The 25,757-nt window shown below is 40.1% G+C and overlaps 1 protein-coding gene across 1 annotated transcript in view; it reads right to left on the bottom strand.

The window, feature by feature from the left end:
- Positions 1–25,757, bottom strand: part of Ttn (titin) — a 275,595-nt gene that overhangs the window by 136,153 nt on the left and 113,685 nt on the right. Inside the window, 44 exon segments of the mRNA XM_051166126.1 lie at positions 641–718; positions 1,035–1,121; positions 1,257–1,340; positions 1,425–1,505; positions 2,471–2,545; positions 2,708–2,791; positions 3,306–3,383; positions 4,049–4,129; positions 4,911–5,213; positions 5,358–5,462; positions 5,605–5,673; positions 6,580–6,657; positions 7,218–7,361; positions 8,045–8,119; positions 8,625–8,708; positions 8,865–8,939; positions 9,963–10,040; positions 10,324–10,608; positions 10,862–10,945; positions 11,127–11,210; positions 11,476–11,559; positions 12,026–12,103; positions 12,273–12,356; positions 12,552–12,818; positions 13,008–13,085; positions 13,727–13,819; positions 14,038–14,112; positions 14,307–14,381; positions 15,057–15,275; positions 15,563–15,643; positions 16,332–16,415; positions 16,646–16,729; positions 17,127–17,210; positions 17,419–17,502; positions 17,699–17,776; positions 17,962–18,042; positions 19,962–20,063; positions 20,487–20,588; positions 20,831–20,905; positions 21,072–21,149; positions 21,287–21,367; positions 21,587–21,670; positions 23,142–23,228; positions 23,605–23,688. Of these exon segments, the coding sequence (XP_051022083.1) occupies positions 641–718; positions 1,035–1,121; positions 1,257–1,340; positions 1,425–1,505; positions 2,471–2,545; positions 2,708–2,791; positions 3,306–3,383; positions 4,049–4,129; positions 4,911–5,213; positions 5,358–5,462; positions 5,605–5,673; positions 6,580–6,657; positions 7,218–7,361; positions 8,045–8,119; positions 8,625–8,708; positions 8,865–8,939; positions 9,963–10,040; positions 10,324–10,608; positions 10,862–10,945; positions 11,127–11,210; positions 11,476–11,559; positions 12,026–12,103; positions 12,273–12,356; positions 12,552–12,818; positions 13,008–13,085; positions 13,727–13,819; positions 14,038–14,112; positions 14,307–14,381; positions 15,057–15,275; positions 15,563–15,643; positions 16,332–16,415; positions 16,646–16,729; positions 17,127–17,210; positions 17,419–17,502; positions 17,699–17,776; positions 17,962–18,042; positions 19,962–20,063; positions 20,487–20,588; positions 20,831–20,905; positions 21,072–21,149; positions 21,287–21,367; positions 21,587–21,670; positions 23,142–23,228; positions 23,605–23,688 (4,434 nt within the window).

Here is a 25,757-nt window from a genome sequence, read left to right as displayed (position 1 = left end):
GTTACCAGGCCTTGACTCCAGGGTGACATTACAGGTAAATCACCTTTACATCAAGTCATGACTTTCCTATAAAGCTATTTCTATGACATTCAAGTCTTACGTGATGTAAGTCATATGGTCATGCTTGTTTTGGGCAATGGCTTTATTAGGAAAGCAATTCTGACAACGAGCAGCATGTGTGATGATATATCCTGGACTTCTAACTCTATGGAGGGTTGAATGACTGTCATGGTACATGACAGAACCTTTGTCACCTGATGTCACCAATTCTTGCTTTAAAGGTGTGTGAGTTGCAGAATTACAAATGTTATAAAGCTTTACTATTGACTGTTCCTAGCTAGTCTGGCTATTATTGTTATAAGCATCATCATCGTCATCATCATCATCACTATTTTCTATTAAGTTCTATTTGAACATCAAGCATTTCATGTTTTCTCTACAGTTCTTATAGATGAACTGTAAGTTCTTCCATGTGGGAGCTTAACGTTTCCTTCTAAATGGCTCACTCAGTTGGCTGCACGGATTCTTTGAGGGTCCATTTATTTGGCAACTTTTGGGGTGTTGAAGAGATTAGTATGTTCCCACACGTTAGCCACAACTACAGCTAAGACAAGAGACTTGATGTTCTCCTGGCTTGTACCTGTTGGCAGCAGAGTTTTTCTTCTTTTGGTTGCAGGAGGTTGTTTCTCTGGAAACACTTCTTTGATGATTTCAAAGTCTTTAAAGATATTAGTAGTTTAAAAAAAATATAATTGAGAAGAGGCAAAAACAATAACAAAGAAAGCAAAGTAAACAGACAGACTTGAAGTTAGGGTATTTATTTTTTCTAACAGTCTATCTTTGTATGCTATATGGATGGGTCTTGACTTGTTTGGGGCAAGTCATAGACAGTTCCATGTCTTGGACATTTTGAGAGATGTTTTAAAGATATTAGTATTTTAGAAGTTGGAGACAGTACACATAGAACACTGAACATTTGACAAACACAAGATGAAAGGTTTCCTCGCTTAGGGTCTTGTGACAAGAGTTTGTACCTTCAGCTGGGGGAGGTTCAGGGATTTCTGGAGCAGCCTTATAGGACTTCAGCTCTGGAAACACTTCCCGGGTGGTTGCTTCAGACTCTTTAAAGATATTAGTAGAGTTTACACTTAGAAATTGTAAACAACAACAAAAACCCCAGTGAGTCATATAGCACAAAGTTTTGGGATCATAAAGCCAAAGATAATCATCTATGTTTTGAAGTGGCTGACATGTACCTTTGAGTGCCAGGGTCTCCCTCTTTTTACGAATGGACACATATGTTTTCTCTTCCGTCACAACTGTTTGAGGTGGTGCAGGCACTTAAAAGATATGAGCCCGATTATATTATGAATGGTAAAGAAAAAGAAAGCCCCCATTCAGACCGAGTCAGTGGTGCTAGGTACCTTTTGCCACTTTGAGTCTTGCCTTCTGAGGATGGGTCACGTGTTCTTCTTCTATGACTGTTTCTTCAGACGCTTCATAAACTTTAAAGATATTAGTGTGTGACTACAGGTATTTCAAGATAGATGGAGGACAGTATTAAGAAATACATGACACATTGTACAGATTCATCACCCACATTCACAGTGGTACATAGACACAAATTAGTGACAAGCTGGAGTGAGACTCATTCCCAATTTTAGTCTGAAGGATGCTCAGAAATTCTTCATGATTATGGTAACAAAACCGAGTGGTTTACCAGACAGAAACAATATATGGTTTTTTTTTTTTTTCATTTTACCTTAGGGAAGCTATTGGTAAAGTCATATTGGTGTCATTTGAGATTCATGTGTGCATTGAGAATAGGAGTTTTCTAGATTAAAAATAATTGGAAGATTATGTTGATGTCAGTGTCAGCATGTTTACCACTTAGAATACCGAGTCCACTCAGAGCATTTCACTAATAGGTTATCTTACTATTTGAATTATTTTTACAATTTTTCAGGAAAGGAAAAAGCATTGCTAATTCTCTTAGGTCTTTAGTGGGCTTTTAAATTTATGTAAGTTTATCATCATTTGAGCATCGTTGTCCAAATCTTAATTAGTACCGTGAAGAGTAAAAACAATAACACTGGGTCATTTTGATTTTGCAAACTCTAATTACAATATTGTTATAGAGTTAAAGTTAGTTACTTCATGGCCTAAGAAATATAAATTGCTTCAAATGAAGAGATGTTTGGATACAGAACAGATGCTCTAATGGGACAAATGGCTTTTCTCAAATTGGATAATATTATAAGTGTAGAACAACTTAGTTTCTAAATTGGTGAAGAAAAGTAACTTTTTAAAAAGACTAATGGATGTTCAGGTGACTTAATTTTAGCCAACATTTTTAGCATGCATGGCTTTTATAAAGATGTACATGTGCATTTTAATACTATGTAGACAGACGCAGTGGATTCAGAAATGAGATGAAACAAAGGAGAACCATTAGCTCTTTCACACTCACTGTATATCTCTGTGTCTTCAGGAGGAACAATGGGCAATTTTTCTTCTTGAATAATTTTCTTAGGCACCTCAGGAACTTTAAAGATATTAGTATACGAATTACTATTTAAGAAGATATACAGGACATTAAGAATACAAACATTTAAACCAGAAAGATTTGATGGGACACTTGTTCACTTTACACAATAAAAACACAACCAACGAGTCGTTTCGCACTGGGCTTAGCATCAGTGTGTACCTTTAGGTGGTGGCACGTCAGGCTTTTTGGGAACAGCTTCACGGACTTTTTCTTCTGGAGTGATTTTCTTAGGTGCTTCAGGTGCTTTAAAGATATTTATTTGTCTTATTTTTAAGAATGTCACAATTAGGCATAAAATATCAAGAGTAAGGGGACATCTATTAGTAGTATGTCCAAAATGTTAATCCAACACACTCTATGTCTCTCAACTGCCTTGTTGATGATTCATAGTAGAGACAACTCATTCTTAGGGGTCAGTAACACTTTCTGTTGCTGTTTAGAACTTAGTTTTAGTGCCATAAGACAGAGATCACAATGTCAACTCCATAGGGCAGAAAAACTGAGGGACCAATGTTAATTACTGAATAAGAAGATGGCTAAAATAAGATAGACTTAAAAAATAATAAGAAAGAATTTTAGGTTTATGCTTTCCCCTAGAGGTTAGTCAAAAAGGGAAGATTGTGGGATAGGATATAAATTGCAATTTCTGTTGCTTGAAGCCGTCTTGTAGTCCTAAGAAAAGAGTGGCCTTTTTTTCTTTTGTAGAAAGTGATTCAAAAGGATTTACTGCTTATGGGCAATCAGGAGAGGCAGGTACCTTTAGGTGGTGGGGCCTTGGGTTCTTCAGGAACACGAACTTTTTCTTCAACTACCATTTTCTTGGTCACCTCAGGTACTTTAAAGATAACAGGGATAATTTCCTTTACTTTTAAACACCCAGCAAGATCTTCGCAGGCAGAAGGTAAGACATTTGGAACGAAAGCCAAGCCGACTCACATTGTAAAACAGAGACGGCACTTACAGAGTTGACTCTTGACAACAAACAAGACCACAAAAGTCCACGGAACTCTCCAAGTTAGAGCAACAAAGACTTGACATGGACAACTGACGACACGCTTGCACCTGGTGCTTGCTCTTTCTGTTGGTTTTGGCGGGATAATGGCAATGTTTTCTTCTGTGGCAGATTTCTTACGTACTCATTGGCTTTAAAGATAGGCCCTCAAATTATGTGTTAAAGAGGCTGATAAAAAAATGGATAAAGGTGGAACCTACCACGTATTATAACAAACAGCTAGTTCTATCAATAATAAATAGGATATCAGTGTACATATAATCAAACAGCACCAAACGATACCCAAGTTCACACTTTGGCCCATAGGTGTTTGGGTTTGGCTGTTACAGCGATGTCTGTGTTTGTGGGACTGCTTTTGGGCTTTTGGCCACTTTAAACATGTTGTTTTGACATTCCCCTAACATAAAACACCAAGTCCAACACAAACTTGTAAAGCAACCACGGAGCAATTGAACACAGTTGTGCAAGAATCGCTTTGCCATAAATACCTTTAGCTGGTGGCTCTTTTCGAGGAGTGACTTTAGTGGGTGGCTTTTTTGGAGGGATGACTTTCTCAGATACCTCAGGCCCTTCAAAAATATTAGTGTTTTGGTTTAGAATAGACTCATAAAATACTCTGAAGCACTACCTATATTAAAATTTTACAAAGAGGGCTCGTAAAAGGGTTTGTATTTTTTAAAAATTTATACTATGCCTACCTCAGGAAAGCCATGATTTTGTTATTTTTACAATACATTGCTATATAAAACATTAGTATTCCATTATATTATGCATTCGCTTAGGCATGATCTGGAATAGTCCTATCTATGTACACTATATCCTGTCCTTACAACTTACTAGGACTGGGTACCGTGACCAATGCTTCGTTTACTTCATTCTTTCTCTGATGAAGATAACCATGCAATGGCACACACTTTCAGCAGGTAATTATTAGTCAGCGCCTAGGTGACTCAAATGTGAACAGTGCAATGGTTGCTTTGCTGAGAATATAAATTCCTCAGGAAATAGAGTAGTGTGTCACTGAATGGATGACGCCTGTTGTGTTGGCACTTGTGATACTCCTCGTGTGATTCTTGCTGCACTTTAAGAAGAACCCATTGTCATTCAGTGGGTCTTATGAAGGGAGCATGGGGCTGTCAGTCAGTATCATACATAACTCTCATGTCTGTGAAAATTAATGACTCTGCGGTTAATCTCTACACCATACCACTTTCTGATGTAAATAACTTATCTCATGCTTACAGTAGTTCATGGGGCTAATGTTCTGAGCTGAACCTGCAAGGCCCTTTGAGAACCAAGTTGATAAGAGCAAGGTTTAATCAATTGTAGTGTCTGCAGGGTCCCCTATACCTTTTTTAGGTGGAATTTTGGGCTTTTCATATACTTCCACTTCCTCAGCCTCTAAAAACTCAATGACTCTGTGGACTTGTTCAACTTTGTGTTCTTCTTGGAACCTGCGTTCTTCCACCCTGATGAATTCTTCCACCTCATGGAATTCTTCTTCTTCGAAGTATTCCTCCACCTCATGGAACTCCTCCTCTTCTTCGAAAGCCTCTTCCACTTTTGCTTCCACGAGTTCCAGCTCTCTTCTTTCAAGGACTATTTCTTCTTGCTGGTAGGCAACTGATATTTTTTCTTCAAAAACAGCTTTTCCTGAAAGAGCATCTACTTTAAGAGAATTGCTTTTTTTAAAAAAAAATCATAAGATGAAAGAGATGTCAATTCAAAATGTAACAAAAATGACTAAAAGAAGATTCCATGAAAAGATAAGAAGAGGAAAGAATTTTCCAAAAATACCTTTAGCAGGGGGAACAGCTTCTTTTTTGGGCACTAGGATTTTCTTTTCTGGGACTTTCTTTTCTGGAACTTTCTTTTCTGGAACTTTCTTTGGTACTTCTGGCACTTTAAAGATATAGTTTTAATAGTTACCACAACCAAGAGTAAGCTTGGACATTGGACATCAAAAAGAAGACACATGGACACAAAACAGACAGCTTAAAGGAAGAGTGACTAAAGGAGTTTAGGTATAAAAGAAAGAGTGTACCTTTGGCTGGTGGAGCCTCTTTTTTCTGGGCAGGAGCGGGAACCTTTTCTTCAGGAATTTTCTTTGGCACTTTAAAGACATTAGGTGCCTTAGTCAGATGACAATGTTCAATAATGCACACAAATAAACACCAGAAACAAGTGGCATCATCGTGCTTCTAGGAGGCCAATCGGTTCAATTGGACACCTATTTTACAGGTAATAGGGCTACTTCCCCAAACACTCACTCATGCGATCTGTATCCTCAGAGGCCAACATATGCCCACAGGGAGGCTTTGCTATTTTTAAAGCAGCAGATGTTACCAACACTGGGACTAATTTTACTATTTTTGATTTGGGGAAGAATTTTTTTTTTTCAAACTGACTATGTTCCTAGAGCATTTGGACCCTGACCTAGGCCTCAGGAACTGTTGGGCATGACTTAATAATGTGAGGAGTCTGCTGTGATACTGGCAGTTTATCATAGTTGCTGAAGATGTTGTCTAGAGCATTAATTGAACTATGAAGCAATAGGAAATGGAAATTTTATAACCTTGAACTCCCAGGTTAGTTATGGTAAAAAGGACATTAGTATCTTTAATGCTAATATCTTAGGCTCAGAACAGGTTGTTTCTGTATAAAATAGTAACATACAGTGAAAACCACTATAAAGCATAATGAAAATTTGGCGATATAAGAGAATAAAGCCCAGGAATAGAATGAGGGCAGAAAGAACCATGTCTTATGGTCTTAGATACAGACAGATCATGATGATGCATCAAAGTGTCCAAACAATCCACACAGTGTACACACATGTGATTCATTTCTTATGCATTGATTCTATAGGACATCTAAGGAAAGGGAATAAATGACATTTTTAGTTGTCATTGGTCAGTTTGCTGTGACCGTTACTTTAAGGAAGGAGTGAAAGAAGACACAGCACTTTCTAGAAAGACAATCACTGTGGGGTTAAGGACTTTATGAAGGTTTGCTATACCTTTTGTGGGGGGCGCCTCCACTTTCTTAGGGACAGGAGTGGGTGCGGCAGGCACTGCTTTCTTAACCACTTCTGGTGCTTAAAAGATATTTTATAGATATGTTGAAAAAAATCACAAGCAATGAACAAAACAACACCCAATTATCAAGATATCAACAAAACAACACAAAACATCAAGTTATTTTAGGAAGATATTAGCAACCCAAATGAAAATACTACCCATAATGCAAGATTTTTAGAAACGGGAAGACTGAACATGAGGGCATCTCTGCAAAGATTCCAAAGTTGTCAGGGATCAATGGCTTAAGAATTATTCTCAAAGATGAATGTTTTCACCACACAAATAGACTGTTCTCCAACATTCCTACTGAAAGCAAAATTATGGATTGTAATCTAGGAGGAAGGATACAAGTGCAATAACAGAAAAAAAAATTCCCTCATTTATAGTCGCTGGTGAAGGAGGAAAAGTTAGGGAAAAAGAGAGAGGGCCACAAAGCTTCTGCTACCAGGAGCGCATGCTCTCCAGGCCTCGCTGATATGACACAAGAAAAAGCCGATGGCCGATGATTAGATTTAGACAGCTCTAAGATTGGAAGCATCAAGCTTTTGGAATGTCCAACGCATGAAAGTGGCTGTACCTTTAGGGGGCACCACCACCACCTCCTCTTCCTCTTCCACTTCCTCTTCCTCCTCCTCTTCCTCTTCCACTACCTCCTCTTCCTCTATGCTTGGTGGTTCTTCTGGGATCTCTTCTGGAGTGGGCTCCTCAGCTTCCTCATACACTTGAAACAGATTATTTTGTGAATTTTTAAAAAATTCTTTAAATGTTAGATATGTTAGATTAAAATTACACCATCTTGAAAAACCACTCTTCCTTCTAAATGTTCATGAACACTAATCTGGAAAAAAAAAATCTGTCTCTAAATTATGTTAGGCTCTTTCCAATGCTGGAACTAGAAGAGACACCAGAGGACTTAGTTGCAATTATTATTATTTTTTAATTTTTTTTTTTAGTGAAGGCAGAAAGATTTCTGGAGCCAAGCAATTATTGAGGAATAGAAGTCAGATTTTCTGCATGAGTTACTCAGGTTTATGTGAGATTATTCTGGGGAAAGTATATTCCATCATGGCTTCTGAAGAAGGCCTGGGGTGAGAAATTCCCTATAGTATCCATGTACAAAGGATAAAACATTGCTTTCACAGCATTAGTGAGTGAGAGAAGACTGAAGAGGTTAGTGGGGCTGTTTCAGTTTTTCACTGAAATATGTCACAGACAGGCTAAACATGCAAGAATGAGAACCAAATGGGATGAATGGGCCCGCCCAGTTCTTTCTAGGTAAGTACCACTTTCAGTAAGAGCTGGAGGCTCTATTTATTACAAGAGTGAAATATACATTATCTCCTTTAAATATGAGATAATGATAAGACGAGGCTTAGAAATGCTCTTTCTTAGAAAGTCATCTACCTTCAGCTGGAGGAACTTCCTCTTCTTTAGGGGGGATGATCCGTCTTTCTTCCACCTTCTTAGGTACCTCAGGAACTTAAAAGACATTTGATTGCTTTAGGCACTTAAAACTCAAGAGGCGAAGAAGACCAAACTTCACATTTTCAACCCAAGAGAATAAATAGCGCAGCACACAAAAGGAGCTGGAACACTGACACATCACAGTTAGTTAGGGAGCGAATGAAGATGCTTGTGGGTACATCATGAGACTGTCCTTTGTAGCTGGAGTCTCTTCTCCAGGTACTTGTCACTTGTTACTTCTGTGACAAGTACTTGGTCACTTCTGGCTCTTTAAAAAATGTGTAACATCTGTCATTTTAATTCTCAGAAATAACATACAGAAGAGAAACAAGGCAAAAACAACAACAACAACCACCCACCCCCACAAAGTGGAAGATGAACAGAACATCAGCACTGGTACAACAGAGAGAGGCACAGTGACAAACATCAATGACTGACCAGAGGACACAAGCATGTATGCTGAGCATCCTATGTGGATGACCCTTTCAGATCAACAATGGTGCAGCCATTAGGCATGTACCTTTGGCGGGAGGAGCCACTGCTTTCTTAAGGCCAGGGGGAGGCGCCTTCTTTTCTGGTTCAGGTTTCTTAGGAACCACAGCAACTTTAAAGATATTTTGAAGTCACAGTCTCACAAACACAAGGACGATGTACACAACAATAGTGGAAGTTATGCTCACACATACTGCACAGGGCATTTTGCTAAGGAAGGAAGGTGTCCTATGTGGCTAGGAGTTCAGGAACTTTAAAGGAGGTGTACCTTTGGTGGGAGGGGCCTCCTCTTTCTTGGGAACAACTACTTTCTTCTCCGGCACTTTCTTCTTGATCTCAGGCACTTTAAAGACATCATTTCATGATAAGAATATGTTTTGAAGAGTGAGCAAGAAAGAAATCAAGAAGCCTATACACACAGGAACACCATGCCACATTCACTAGACGAAGGAGGGAATAGGAGGCACACACAGCCCAACAGGATATGGACTGGATTTGCAGGGCAAAGTGTCAGTGAATGGCTGGTTTTTTGAGGCCAAATTTCCTTGACTTAAATTTCACTAATAACTTAGTTAATAACTATCTGAAAATATCATGTGACTATACAGCCTGGTAGAAACATTATACTTATTTAAAATGTTGCCATCATGTTTTTTGTTTGTTTTTGTTTTTGAAAATATTATTGCACTTTAATGTGTGAATATACTTCTTAGGTACTGTATCATGCCCTGATCTATGATCTTAAATATTAATTCCCTTCATTCAATGAAGAAATAATATACTTGTCTTATTTTATCTTTGCAATAATATTAGAATCCATTGGGATTCACTAGTATTCCTATTTTATGAAGAAGCAAACTAAGGCTCAGATTGGCCAAAGGGCTAAGAGTAGAACAGCAAAGTTTAAAGTCAAAATCAAAACTGTGTTTCCATATATATGTTTAGAAAGACATAAAGTATTACTCATTGTTTTGATAAATGCATCATTTTTTCTTTTCACCCTTATAACAATTAAGTGAAGGTTGAAATTTATGAACATGAGTTTATGTATTTTTAGGTAAAATTTTTCTGTAGATAATTTAGGTTTTCAGAGAATCTACACGAACCATTACATGGTTTAACACAGTTATAGCAAGTTGAGTAGACATTTTGCAGTTGTCTTATGTTGGTACTACCTTTAACCTTTCATGTAAAAAAAAATACTGTATGAAAAGCATCTTATAGAAAGTACTAGCTACCAGCGTCCTGATCAGCTTTAGGAGTAAAATTTGGCTGCCCCTTTATTGAGTATATTTTTTTTTTTCTGAGACCCATCTGATAAAGCTATCAGATGTCAAGGGCTGTGTGTTTACTCTGAGGAGTATACCTTTGGGAGGTGGTGGAGGCTCCACTTTTTTAGGAACAGGAACAGGGACTTTCTTCTCAGGTACCGTTTTCTTTGGCACTTAAAAACATTACATTTAGAGACATTAAGAACCATATATAACATCACATCTATAACAAAATGCATCTAAGGACAGGACCACAAACAATCAAACATCTAAGGGAATTTGAAGATAATTTACAATGGACAGACATAGAAAGCAGGTCCAGTAGGTAAGATGAGGACAAGTCTTGAGAAGACAAGGCTTTGCTGATGACACAGTAAAGTATCATGTAAGAGAGGAATAAAAAGATTGGAAGGCAGAAGTCAACATAAAAGGCCTTGATTCCAAGAACTGCTGTACCTGGGGCAGGTCTTGGCACCTTGGGTTTAATTTCTGGAAGAGCTTCCTCTTTCTCAGGCGGAACTTCCTCTTTCTCAGGTGGAACTTCCTCTTCTTCAGGAAGAACTTCCTCTGGTGGAACTTCCTCTTCTTCAGGTGGAACTTCCTCCTCCTCAGGTAGAACTTCTTCCTCCTCAGGGGGTATTTCCTCTTCAGGAACAATGACTTCCTCAAAAGGAGCTTCTTCCTCTTCTTCTTCCGGAGGTAGAGCCACAGGAACTGAGACTATTTCCCTTTTCTTTGGCACTTTAAAGATATTTTTCAATTTATACAAATTCCATGTTGGTGTAAAATATTAATGACATCAGGGCAACATGGAAAGCAAATATTCTTGGCTCACAATTATCACCGGCGTACAGACTCAGCAAGCATAACTAGTGAGGCTGTGCAGCACCCATTACATTCCCTGCGCAGACAGACTCAGCAAGCATAACTAGTGAGGCTGTGCAGCACCCATTACATTCCCTTTGTGCCCTGGATCTGCCCAGGATTAATGTACCTTTCGGGGGTGGAGCTTCCATTTTTTTCAGAACAGGTGTTGGTTTCTTTTCTTCTGGAATGAGCTTCTTGGGTACCTCTGGCACTTAAAGATATCATTTGTCTTTAAGAATGTGACCTTCCACAGCCATAGATATGATAAAGAATCACACAATACAAAGACATTTTTAACCAGACATTTCCTACGAACATGTAGTTAGTACAGGGACATTTTCTTATGAATGCGTGCTAATGTGAGATTGGGTACACAGGATGAAATAATATACCTTTTGTAGGTGGAGCCTCTGCTTTCTTAGGAGCAGGAACTGGCACCTTCTTCTCCGGCACAGGTTTCTTGGGCACTTCTGGCACTTTAAAGAAACAATTTAGAGAAAGTTTTATACAATGTAAAAACACTGAGTCCAAGAACAGTCTGGGGAATTATGATAAGGCAACAAAATCATCATGAGGAAAAAAAAACCTAAACAGCATTTCATTTTAAAAACCAAAATCTGTTTTTGTAAAGAGACGATATTAAAGTGATATATGCCTAAAGAGCATATGACTGAACCAGTTTTATATTTTATTCTCATACAAATCTGAAATTAAAGTCTGTGTCCCTGCAAGGTTATATACCTTTGGCTGGTGGTGTTTCCACTTTTTTGGGAACAGGTACTGGTGCCTTTTCCTCTGGTGCAGGCTTCTTGGGCACTTCCGGAACTTAAAAGATAGTAAATAAGGTCACTGTCACTTTTTCCCAATCCCAGAGGGTTCTATTGATTTAGGAACAATTGGATTTTCACAGATATGTCAACAATTTCACTGTAAGACAGACATTAATACTAGCCACAAAACAGGGTGCTAGACATGCCGAAGAGTTACAACCAACACCAAAGAAACACGGAGCAGGGACCAGGATGCACAAAAGGCTGGGTAGTCAGTTTTGGCCACTTTGATGGTGTGAATTCATTTTCCACTAAGAATTCTCCACTGGAGAAGGCACAAGTGTTAAACAGAAGCATGCTTCAGTGGCCACATTCGGAGATGAATATATGGCAGCTGGCTTCTGTGACCAGCATGGTGGTTCTGGTTCTCCTGTTAATGTGTTAACATGGCCACAGGGCAGGGATGACTACGGCTCGCCATGTTACACTACATGGGTAAACAGCTGCTGTAAGAGTTGTACCTTTGGTGGGTGGAGCCTTCTCCTTTTTAGGAATAGGTTCGGGAACCTTTTTCTCTGGCTTCTTGGGAATCTCGGGCACTTGAAAGACATTGTTTATAGTTAAGCTCGGTCTCTGAGGGGCAAGACCCACATAAAGCACAGCTAACGTTCTAGCGACACAGGGCGGCACACACACAGGTTGCTGTAGCCAGAAGAGGATTAGCTATCTGAAGACAGGTGAAGACTTCTCAGTGTGAGGGCTGTATACCTTTTACTGGTGGCAATTCCTTCTTTTTTGGAACAGGAACAGGTTTTTTCTCTTCTGGAACTGGTTTCTTGGGTACCTCAGGCACTTTAAAGATAGCAATAAGATTTGAAAACACTGTAGAAGATATAAACGGTGAAAAGCACACACAGGTATCCTACTGCACTGTCTAAAAAGGTCTTAGGCCCTTAGGGGGGTGCCAACAGCTCCCAGAATTTGACCAAGTCAAAACCCAAACCCTGAGCTGCTGCTTCCTTTCCATTTGCAGGAGCCGTCATCTACCTCTGACTGGCACCACTTCTTTCTCAGCTATGAGCTCTTCTTCTTCATGGATGTATTCTTCTTCCTCATGGGTGTACTCTTCTTCATGGATGTATTCTTCTTCATGGACGTATTCTTCTTCATGGATGTATTCTTCTTCATGGACGTACTCCTCTTCTTGGACGTACTCCTCCTCTTCCTCTACGATGTATTCCTCTTCGTGGGCTTCCACCTCCCCTTTGACAGCAATGACCTCTTGCCGCTCTTGTTTTTTAGGCACTCCTGGCACTTGAAAGATATCATCTTTAAGTTGCACATTTTCCAATTCCTCAATAAAATTGAGACATTTAAAGAGCACAGACCCACTTATAACAAGAAAGAATAGGTTTCACGTTTCCCACAGAATAACTCTCTATATAGAACTGAGCATGAAACTCAACAGCAAAGGAGATGAACAACACAGACAACATGAGGTACCTCTAATAGGTGCTGACACTTCCGGTTTAGGGGCAGGTACTTTTGCCTCTGGGACAACTCTCTTGGGCTTCATGGGCACTTGAAATATTAAGTATAAGGGAATTTTAGAATAAGAAACAGGCCATCTAACCATTTCTAGCTTTCTTGTACTTTAAATAGAATAATTTTGTAGCTGTCTCAAATAGAATACAAAACTTTCTCTGTGAGAAACTTTCAGTTTTTCTTGGGAAGGATTCTGGCTCTCACAGCTCAGTGATCCAATAGAGGTGCTTGAGCAAGTCTGAAGTATTCAATCAAGTTTGCACTAGCAGAGCCAAACTGGAAATGGTGGTTTTCACATATACGTCTACGTACAGAGACATCCTAAGAAATCCAAATTTATTCTGTATTAACATGTTTCCTAAGATTTCAAGGAAGTTGCTTAAGATAAAATCAGAAAACTCTGGGTATTGAATTAGATTAAAAATTCTTCAAAAATGATTTTAGAGTAAATTGTTATCAATTTTCAGTGAATAATATCATATCATTATACCAATTGAACTGTTAGGAAATGCTAAATGGTCACTGCATTCTATTTGGCAATACCATAGGGAGCAACACATAGCTACTATATACACAGGGCTGTCAGACTGTTTTGAAATTTAATGTCATAGCTGATACTGGGGACAGGTAACATGAGAGACAGGCAAACGCTACATCTGGGGAGGAGGTGGCTGTACCTTTGGCTGCTGGCTCAACCACCTGCTGCTTTTCACGTTTGGTAATTGAAATTTGTATTTTTTCTTCAACAACTTTCTTTGGTTCTTCAGGAGCTTGAAAGATATTAATTATGGAAGAATATCACAATGAATCCCACAAGTATCATAGAATAAACATTCACAAAGCACAAAGACCTGGTACACAAGAAACGAAACCAGACAATATACTCAGGAACCACAGAGAGTGGCAGAGACAGTGGGCGTCAAGGTCAACATGGCTACAGAACAGAGGTGACAATACTGTTTGGGACAGTTATTGCTCTATTATGTACCTTTGGGTGGTAGAGGTTTGAGTTTCTTTTGAATGGGCAGAGGTGCTTTTTCTTCAGGGACGGCTTTCTTCGGCACTTGAAAAGACCAATAGTAAGAGATTTACAAAACTGAACTAGATTCTCGAGGGCAAGGACAAAATGTTAAGAAATATAGCACATAACATAACAGTCCCAAACACACAGTTTATACACACCCACCTCAACATGTACCAACAGTGGACAGACAAAGAAAGCAAAAGGTTCTGTAACTGACAATGTTCTCACTCTACCTTTTGGTGGGGGGACCTTGGGTTTGGCAGGCACTGGTTCTTGGGCAGGTTTCGCTGGAATAGGCTTCTTGGGTTCTTTAAAAGCACATACAAAGTGTTTAATGTTAGACTGTGGGGCACGAGTCAGAAATACCCATTAAAGTAATTGATCCTCTATGCTCCCAGTGCAACCACAATGTCTAGAATAAGAATTTGAGGTCCAAGCAGGATAGGTTCTGAGAGCCCTCGGCAAGCTATGTCTGTCTGCCTCACTGCCATTTGCTTCAGCTAGGCGATGGGAATGCTCACCAATCCTCTTTCCATTTCCTATGACTCAAAGTTTCCTATCTTGGACATTGGTGTTTAATGGCATCTTCTCAAAAAGCAAAAACCAAAACCAAAACCTGAAGCAGTGAAAGGCTATGGATTCATTTCACATTTCTAGTAGGAGTTTATTGGTATGTAGTTATTAATTTATTTTACAGTAAAGAAAGTATCCAGAGTGAGAGCCGCACAAGCACACACATTACATTTACTAGCCTAAAAACTGCTTTTTTTTTTTCCCCCTAGAAAAGCAGTCTGTCAAATTTTTGATGCTGGGAGCCCTGTGCGTAGTAAACCCTAACAATAACCTTAAGATGTATGGGGTCATTTTCCCCCCTCCAGAAGTGATTTAAAACACCGAATTTGCTGAATGTCGCAAAGGTCTTTTGCTTCGGTTGCCAACCTATCCTAATGGGGTGCGTGGGGTGGTCTGCAGCTCTGTCCTACCTGGGACATACGCTTCCTGCCCCTTATGCTCCTCGTAATGTTCAAGCTCGCGCTCTGCGTAGTCCTCGTACTGGTCGCATTCTTCTGTGGGTTCATAGTCCTCAAATTCTTTATATTCCTCGTATTCTTCGTAGTCCCCATACTCCTCTTCCCGGTGCTCTGTGACGGTTTCTTCTTCTCGGGTGTAAGACCATTTCTTCTCTTCCGTTACAGTCACTTCTAGAATAATTTTGACATCAGGCAGCATTTTATTTGAGCCCCATTTAGTGACAGTGTGTTTTGAGTTCATCCCTTTATGACAATCACTGGCTACAGGTGACATTGACTGCCTTTTGATGGTGAAAGTATCATGAAAACGTACGTTGGCTAATTGGGATGTCAAGGGTTCAAGGGCTTGACTCCAGTCAGCAGTAAGCGGGGAACGGTAGAGGGGTTAAGTTGGCAGCTAGCAAACAGAGACACACACAGCTTTATGCTTGGTATGAGCAACCCAGAGCACAGTGTACCTGTAGTGGGTCGGGAGTCTCTCTTTGGAACTTCAATGGATACCTTTTCTTCTTTAACAGCTCTTTTTCTGACTTCGGTCACTTTAAAAGAGTAATTATTAAAAGTAAATTGCAAGAGCCTGAAAATAATTGTGCTAAGAGAATGTCTGCATGAAAAATCCAAGAGCAAAACCAAACATGATTTTCTCCTTTAAGCTTTCACCAAGAGTGCAAGAAAATAAACAATCAATGGACCTGAAAGTCCATATCATTTCATACACGTGAGAATGTTTTCCCCAGGCTATTTAATGTTTCAGAGATGCTGAATAATCAGGTATGATTTGTGAGAGAATTAAGAGAGAGAGTCAAGGGGTAACAGTAACTATAAAACTAAGCACAACCTTAGAAAGAAACTTAAATTTCATAAATAGTATCTTCGCCTTAACTCTAACCCTCTACCTCCATTCCACTGGGACAATGTAGAATATTGAGGAATTAAAGAAGTCAAAAATTTCACCAAAGAGTCCCACATAACACAAACATTAAGACAGATGAGTGTAATACGGAACAGACAGACATTAGATGACAAATACCTTTTAATGTAAACTATGCATACTTGGGGAGTAGGGAGTAGATAGAAGGCACTTCCTGGAGTCAGCATGCTTAGTTTTTCAGTGATACAGAATAGCTTACTATGTCACTTCCGATATGCACTTAAGTCACCCCCCCTAACCGTGCCTCACCTCAAGGCCTAAGAGCTTATTTCTAGCCCTTTAAAGAGTTGTGATACCTTTCGCTGGTGGCTCCGCCTCTCTTCGAGGTTTGAGTTTGGGAAATTTTTCTTCAGGGGCAACTTTCTTAGGTTCCTCTGGCACTTTAAAGACAGATTCCACTTTAAAGAATTGTTTCTCTTCATTCAGAGCACAAAAAGCACAGGCCACATAGGGGCGACACAAACATAAAAGACTGGACACTTCCTGAACTTCAGACATTCTACAACATTTTAAAGGAAGACAAAGACCTCCCCTCCCTCTGTGCCCCATACACCGTGTACTTAAAGGGAGCAAGACAAGGCAGCACTGGCGTGGGGAAGGGCTGGTGTACCTCTCGCTCTTGGAGGCTCTTCTTTTTTAGTTACAGCCACAAGAATTTTTTCTTCCTGGCTAATTTTCATGTGCCTCTCGGTCACTTGGAACATAATTTTAGGATTAGCATCCCATTAACATTTAGAGTGGAATACATAAAAACATAATACATACATTTATATACACATATACAGACACACACAAACACACACATACATACAGACACTCATATTCACACACACACACACACACACACACACACACACACACACACACACACACATAGCCAGAAAGTACTGTTATTTTAGAAGAATTTATAAGGCACACATAACTAAATACCACAATGATTAAGTAATAACAAAGCCATAACACACTACCACAACAAACGGACACTAAGTAACAATCTACATAGAAAAATTATGACCCAGTGGATGGTGCAGAGAAAGAAGAAAAAGATAAGACTCTACATTTTTATTTTCCCCTTTGGGGATGCTGTTTACCTTTGGTTGGGGGAGGTTCTTCTATCTCAACCACTTCTGCAGGAACCCTCCTTTCTGGAACTGGTTTCTTTGGTTCTTCAGGTGCTTTGAAAACAACAGGCGATGTGGTCAAACATGGTGCAAAGAGTGCCAAGTACACACACACACACACACACACACACACACACACACACACACACACACAGAGACACTTACTTTCTTGCCAGTGTGATAAAGATTTGAAGAATGCATCAATTTGATATGAAGACAGGGAGTGAGGTGTCATACAAGAGTAAAGTGAGCCCCAATGTACCTTTGGCTGGTGGTGCCTTTTCTTTTTTAGGAGCTGGTGCGGGAACTTTCTTCTCTGGGACAATTTTCTTCGGTGGTTCAGGAACTTTGGAAATATTAAGAATGTTAGTTTGTATTCTGTTAGGAAGTATCATTGTTAGGGGGTTACAAAGATCACATACATACACCAACATTGGTGACTATACTAACAAAGCGTTTGTATACAAATTCTGACAAAACCATAGTGATGCGTACCACATGTCAAGACAGACAGAACTGCACTTCTGCGAGAGAGACTGTACCTTTAGCAGGTGGAGGCTCCTCAATTTTAGCAGGAACTTTTGGTTTTGGTATAATTTTCTTTTCATGCTTCTCAGGCACTTGAAAAGATTATAAAATACACTTGTAGAAAATGTACAGATTTTGAAAGACAAGTATGTAAGAGACCTTTTTTTCAGTCATGCTACTTGTTAATATTTGTAATATGGATGGTAAATTAGATATAAAAGAGCATAAAGGATGAGACAAACCAATATAGGGATAAAATATTTAAGAGTCTGTGTACCTTTGGCTGGTTCAACTTCTACTTTCTTAGAGATAAAGTGTATCTTTTCTTCCACAACATATTCCTCGGGCTCTTCCATCACTTTAAGACATTAATTTCAAAGAAGAAAAATTGTAGACATTTTTTCCAAGTTTAATATTAACTATAATTTATCATTTCAAAAGAGTAATCAAAATTGCCAAATGTTAATATTTGCTGAATCCCTGATTGTTTCCATTTAAAATACCCAAAGAATATTTGAATCAGAGCAAATATCCTAAAGAAGAGTGTTGGCTTCACTAATTTAGTGTATACCATGAAGACAGTATGGCTCAGATTCACAGGGATAACAGGACATGTGCATGACAAAAAGCAGTTCCAGTGACTAAACAAATAGGAGCACAGGATTTGAAGCTAGGTTTAAAAAAAAAAAAGAAAAATCTAACACTGTAGAGTTAAATGCAAAAAGGCAGAAACATAGACTTTAGGGAGAGATTGTTCATGCTGTTGCTCCCAAGCTCAGTTGGGTAGCTGTAGTAGAAGAGACAAGAGGGTTTATGTGATTTTTTTGAGCTTGTGTATACAAAGTTTATTATACAATTATTATAGAAAGGGCTAATTAAAAAGACATGTGTTACCTAAAATGAGAAGACACCTGGGGCTACCCAGCTTTTCAGCTTAATGCAGTCACAAGCAGCGCTGAGCATCTTACTCTTTGCACTTTGGAGCATGGAGTTTGGAGCATTGAGAGAAGTTTATACAGCATACTGTATCGAAAACTGAAATTGTCCCAGATCTGTGAGATGTTCCACATGTGTGCTTTGTTTGATTTCCCAAACATTTCTAGGAAGGATAGAGTTTTCAAACCCACCAGAGTCCTGACTGTGTCCAGTTTTATGGCCTATTCCGGGAAATGCAGCTGTACCGGAAGGTTTGTTTGGGAGTCATGGCCCACACTATTGCATTCTAAACCATTCTATGAAGTTTGTAATCACTGGATTTCATGTGGAGTTTTCTTCCAAGAGGAGATAGGGGGTGTGAAGAGTTGCCCTTTATCAGCCAGAGATACTTGAGAACAGCTAGGGTACTCAAAATCTAACACTAGGGAGAGAGTCATGTTGGCCATGAATGCACCCATTTTTCTTTATAACAGAGTCACCGTTATCCCTACTTAGAGTGTTCCTTTGGATACACAGTGTTCGTAAGAGTGTGAGGTTTTAATAGTAAACCTGATAGGGCTTTATTTTACCCAAAGGGAATCCCAATGAAGCTTACTGTTTCAATCATTAAAAGCATCAGGCATTGTCATTATCACTGATGGAACATCTAAACAAGTCTGCCTGATCACAGACACTACTGGGTCTGGTTTATTTTCTCCTATTTGTGGACTAGAGGCAAGTTCCTTGAGTGTAGTGTTTTTGACAGATGTGCCTTTGACATCTGGAAGGTAAATATATCATGCATTTTCTTGTTCTTTTTAAATAGTGAATTAGGAGCTGGACAGTCCATTTAATGGATCATCATTTGCATTTTTAAGTTAATAGACTACAACAAAATAAAAAACATCAAGGTAAATCACTCACTGTAAGGATAATATTTAATAGAACTTTTATACCAGATATGCACATGTGTACATATACAGATGTGTACAGGATGATATTCTTCTTTGTGTATTATAGAATACATGCTTTGAGAAAAGTCATGTATATACCAGATAACCAAGGTGAGGTGTTTACCACCTATCACAGCCACACTGATGACAAGTCCTGCCTCATGAAAGGAGGAGGCACCTATATGAGGAGGCCCCTTGATGGGCCAAGCCATTTCCTCTGCATAGCCAAAGAAGAGATAGAAAAGAACTTTATCTGGTTTACTCCTGTGTAGTGAATGCTCCTGAATCTTGTATTTTGATTAAAAAGGTAACTATACTAAGGCCACTAGAAGAATTTGCACCACTCCTTTTGGATGACTTTCATTATTAGCCCTATAGCAATCACCCCTCGCTTGTGTCTGTGATTTACCTTCATATTCTGTGATCTCTGCTTCCTCCTCCTCTCTCTCCTCTTCCCTATACACAGAAACTGACACTCTTTCCTCCTCTTCAGAGTAAGTCCATTCCTCCTCTGTAGATGGGTTAAAAGATAAGATTTGACTTAAACTCGGTGGGCCGGAATACATCCAGTGGCCATGTGTTCACTGCAGATAGACAAAGAGTCTTCTATCTGCACAGGGCATGGTACTTTTTTAACTACAAGAGGGAGAGAGAGATAAGACAAGAGGAGACTAAAGCCCAAGACCAGAAGAACCAAATTACGCCCCAGCGCATCCAAATTCAGAATGATTTCCTTTTCAACACCTTATTCACTTTTCCAAGAATGATTCAAGACCAAGGTAGACACAAAAGATAGCTCCAGAAGGCTACAGCAGGCAGATGTGTTCCAACACCAATACAAAATAAAAAGAGGTTCTGATGAACATTTACACCCTAAGGAAGAGTCCTCCAAGGGAGCAGAAAGCCAGCACTGTCCTCCCTCCTGGCTAGGTACCTTCATGCCGCATGACTTCCACCCTCTGGGGAACTGCCACCGATTGTCTTTCTTCTGCAGCAAATCTTTTCTCTTCGACAACAGTTTTCTTAGAAACTTCGGCTTCAAGAAAGAATCAATGCTGAAGCTTAAATATCAAGGAATATACCAACTCCCTCTCCCCAGAGTCTGGGGAAGTCTCGCGGGTATTGTCACTTTCATCAGCAAAGTGGACAAAGAGATTGCAGAGCCCAAGAACATGCACAGAAGTGAGACAAAGAGGGGCAGCACGAGAACAGACTTGACCTACATAGCAAGAACTCACGCACTACAAGATTTCTCCAGAAGACGGAGAGCAGTCCTACCTCGGGGAGGAGCTTTCTTTGGGATGGGAGCCGGGACAATCTCCTCAGGGACAGCTTTCTTAGGTGGAGCTGGCACTTTAGAAACATTATACACATTTAGACCTCTGATACTTCTCCACTGACCACCCAGCACAGAGCATGCCCACCCACGCTGCTCTCTCACCACAAAGCTCCCAAGTCATTCCCTGCCTTGAAGCCCTGCATTGTAAAAGATAGCTTTTGTAAGAGGGCCTGACAATACCTTTTGGTGGGGGAGCTTCTTCTTTCCGAAGAACAGGTCGTTTTTCTTCGGGAACTTTCTTCTTTGGTATTTCTGGCACTTGAAGAATAATATTTTTTTTTTTTTAAATCTTATAGGCAAATGAACACAGAACAGGCAGGCCCATAAAAGAAGACATGCAATTAAAGAAGCTCGGAGGAAAGACACAGTTATTTTATGGAGATGGGATGGGGTACCTGCTGGTGGTGGGGACTCTTCTCTTTGAGTGATGATGGTTATTTTTTCCTCTGTGACAACTTTCTTCTGCACTTCAGGAACTTGAAAAGACATTTGTAGAATTGGGTTTATAGTCTTCAAAGTAGCTAATTCATAATTATTTTGAAAGAGACTAGACAGGTAGACAGGAACTTTGGTTGCATTGCCACTGACCGTAATACATTCACTTTGAATTAAACAAACAAGTTAACAGAGAAACACAAACTGTTCTGCACTCTAGACATTAAAAATGGGGCTTGTTCATTGGCAAGTAGGCCTACCTTTAGCTGGAGGGGCTTCCTTCTTCCTTGTCACAGGAACAGGAATCTTTTCTTCAGGAGCTGGTTTCTTTGGAGCCTCTGGGACTTAAAGTTTTAAAACAGCACATCAGTGCAGGCATGTTTCATGTCTGGGAAGGGAAACAGGCACATCTCCAAAAGCGACACACAGCACGTTGATGCTAAAGACTGTTCATTGGTACAATGCAGAGAGACCCCACTTTAAAGGCACAATATACAAACTGTCACATACAGTGTTTTAGAAGCACTTAAAAGATTAAAATGTGTCATGTAACAGAAATGTGTATAGAATTCATTCCTGTATGTTAGTATGATGTGTGTGTGTGTGTGTGTGTGTGTGTGTGTGTGTGTGTGTGTGTGTAGGTGCGTGTGTGTTTGGGATGATAGAAATAACCTTGGATGTTATTTTGCAGGTGTGCTATGCACTACCTGTTTTCCTTTAAGATAGGGTTCCTCACTGTCCTAGACCTTGCCAAGTAGGCTAGGCTCACTGACGAGTGAGCCCCAAGGAGAGCCAACTGTTTCTACTCATCCATCCACCATAGACTTTATTTATTTTATTTTAAACGTAGATACTTGGGTTCTGAGTGTTGAGCATGGTCAAAGCCAGCATTTTACTAAGTGTCCTTTTTACCTCTGTTGGTATGATCTGATGAAAACAAATCGGTTAATGATTATACCAATAATGTAGAGTGTACAGGAAAAAAAAAGTTTCTTCATACATTGCTTCAAAAGTGGGATAAATCATGACACTTTGAGCTTTCTGAACTATGACCCTGTAGAATAGTCACACCCATGCAGCTGTCTTCTGCTGAGTGCATTCTGAGTTTCTGTTTCGGGTTTCCTAAAGTATAAACAAGATGCAGGATGCCCTCTGGAAGAGGTCCTGCAGTAGGACAGTATGCCGATGGCTTTGGGGACTTCTACGCCATAAAATGCTGTGTATGTATGCACAGGTGCTTTTCTGTAAGACATTTTGTCATTTAGAACAAACTCCCAAATGTTTGCAGTGTATTTAATGAATTTGAAGACATACAGGGAAAGTAAATGTCAAAAATCTGTCCATCTCTACCGAAGACTCACTACCGTGGGCTTTGAGGCAGAACAGCTATGCAAGCACACTAGGCTCATCTGCCAACCCTCTCCAAATGACACAGCCTCCCTCAGTCTCCTCATAACGGACACATGACAATGTCTCGATGAAGAAGACACATGCATGAGAGTGAAAGAGAAATGTTTGCTTCTATATTCATGTCTGTAGAAGACGGTCCACAAATTCTCCTCAAGGAAGATATTAATCATTTAAGGTAGCAGTTTGACATAGTTATTTCTTTTCAAAACATTTTTTGGGCACCGCCCTAGGAATGCTCAGCATCATAAATAATGTGCAATAAGAATGTATCCCCAAAGGTGACACACATGTTTTAAACACGAGGAACATGCCAAAGAGACCAGGACCAGGACAAGGACAGTATGGTACAGATGAAGGCTGCTGGCCTCTGGGGTGATGGCTGTCTCTAGCAGCCATCCTGGATACCTTTTGGAGGAACAGCTGGCTCTTTCTTCTTGGGAATAGGAGCCGGTTTTTTCTCCTCTGGCACAGGTTTCTTGGGAGCCTCAGGAACTTTAAAGACAACATTGTGGAAACAGTGGTGAATATCACAGCCTTCTTCTGAGACACTTAAGATTATAGGAAAGCACAAAGCCTCATGAAGAGCTTAAGAGTTAAAAAGTAATTCAGTATGCTCTGCTTGTGGCAAAATGGAATGCTTAGTACATCAACACCATGTAGACGTCACACACATGACACGAGCGGACAAATACCCGTGTAGGATGGTCTGGCATCTAAAACAGTTATTAACATGTATTACTAGAAATTATTGAAACCCATAGATGGAGAATAAATATATGAAGGATTGTTCACTGGTAGCATTTTGTTAACACACAGGTCTCACACACAAAAGACCCAACAGGACAGAACCCAAGAAACATTGTTCTACCTTTGGCTGCTGGGGGTTCCATTTTTTTAGGGGTGGGAACGAGGACCACTTCTTCTGGAACTGGCTTTTTAGGTGGTTCAGGGACTTTAAAAAGAAACGTACTGTGTTTGAGACACTGCTCATCTTGACAAGACCCGTATTCTTATTAGATAGGAGTAAAGGACAGATATTCTCCCTTTATGCCAGTTGGACATGAGAAAATCACAGTTTAGAAACCAAGGCTCGTGGAGATGGCTGAACGGCTAAGTAGAAAAGGGACAACTGCATCCACCATCTTAATGGCATGAGTTCCTGCACTCTCACAAACAGTGGGAGAACTCTTGCTTTGTTTGCATGAGAATAATTGCATTAGGTGACATTGTTTTTATATCTTAAATTTGCCTAGGGAAAGAGGATGTAACCTTGGTGTAGAGTCTAGAGTTTTCTCTTCCTCCCTCCCTCCCTCCCTCCCTCTTTCCTTCCTTCCTTCTTTCCTTCCTTCTTTCCTTCCTTCCTTCTTTCCTTCCTTCCTTCTTTCCATACAGGGTCTCACTATGTATGCACAGCTGGCTTGAAACTTGATATGCAGACCAGGCTGTCCTCAAACTCACAGAGATCTCCCTGCCTCTGCCTCCTCAGTGCTAGGGTTAAAGATGTCCACTACCTTTCCCCGTGGTTACTATATCTTTTTATTTCAATGGTGGGGTAAATACTGACACCCTGGCTACTGAGACGACTGGTGCTCTACAGCTCTGTGTTAGAAAGAGCTGGCCAGTAGGGTTAAAGATGTCCACTACCTTTCCCCGTGGTTACTATATCTTTTTATTTCAATGGTGGGGTAAATACTGACACCCTGGCTATGAGACGACTGGTGCTCTACAGCTCTGTGTTAGAAAGAGCTGGCCAGTAGGGTTAAAGATGTCCACTACCTTTCCCCGTGGTTACTATATCTTTTTATTTCAATGGTGGGGTAAATACTGACACCCTGGCTATGAGACGACTGGTGCTCTACAGCTCTGTGTTAGAAAGAGCTGGCCAGTAGGGTTAAAGATGTCCACTACCTTTCCCCGTGGTTACTATATCTTTTTATTTCAATGGTGGGGTAAATACTGACACCCTGGCTATGAGACGACTGGTGCTCTACAGCTCTGTGTTAGAAAGAGCTGGCCAGTAGGGTTAAAGATGTCCACTACCTTTCCCCGTGGTTACTATATCTTTTTATTTCAATGGTGGGGTAAATACTGACACCCTGGCTATGAGACGACTGGTGCTCTACAGCTCTGTGTTAGAAAGAGCTGGCCAGTAGGGTTAAAGATGTCCACTACCTTTCCCCGTGGTTACTATATCTTTTTATTTCAATGGTGGGGTAAATACTGACACCCTGGCTATGAGACGACTGGTGCTCTACAGCTCTGTGTTAGAAAGAGCTGGCCAGTAGGGTTAAAGATGTCCACTACCTTTCCCCGTGGTTACTATATCTTTTTATTTCAATGGTGGGGTAAATACTGACACCCTGGCTATGAGACGACTGGTGCTCTACAGCTCTGTGTTAGAAAGAGCTGGCCAGTAGGGTTAAAGATGTCCACTACCTTTCCCCGTGGTTACTATATCTTTTTATTTCAATGGTGGGGTAAATACTGACACCCTGGCTATGAGACGACTGGTGCTCTACAGCTCTGTGTTAGAAAGAGCTGGCCAGTAGGGTTAAAGATGTCCACTACCTTTCCCCGTGGTTACTATATCTTTTTATTTCAATGGTGGGGTAAATACTGACACCCTGGCTATGAGACGACTGGTGCTCTACAGCTCTGTGTTAGAAAGAGCTGGCCAGTAGGGTTAAAGATGTCCACTACCTTTCCCCGTGGTTACTATATCTTTTTATTTCAATGGTGGGGTAAATACTGACACCCTGGCTATGAGACGACTGGTGCTCTACAGCTCTGTGTTAGAAAGAGCTGGCCAGTAGGCCACCATCATATTGCATGGTTGCTGCGCAAACAGCAGAGGCAAACATCCCAGAAACAGAGAGGAGTAACACGCAGAAGAAGTGTTAAGTTATACGCTTTGAGTTTTAAGGAATTTCTAATATAATTTGCTTAAACTATAAATTGAAAAAAAAAAAACGTTTTAAAAATACTTCTGGCATATTAAACTCCTAACTAAGAAGATTCTCT

Source organism: Acomys russatus, chromosome 24 (assembly GCF_903995435.1).
Source record: "Acomys russatus chromosome 24, mAcoRus1.1, whole genome shotgun sequence".
Lineage (NCBI taxonomy): Eukaryota > Metazoa > Chordata > Mammalia > Rodentia > Muridae > Acomys > Acomys russatus.
The sequence above is the reverse complement of the archived record's forward strand: the minus strand, read 5'-3'. Positions and strand labels throughout refer to the sequence as shown.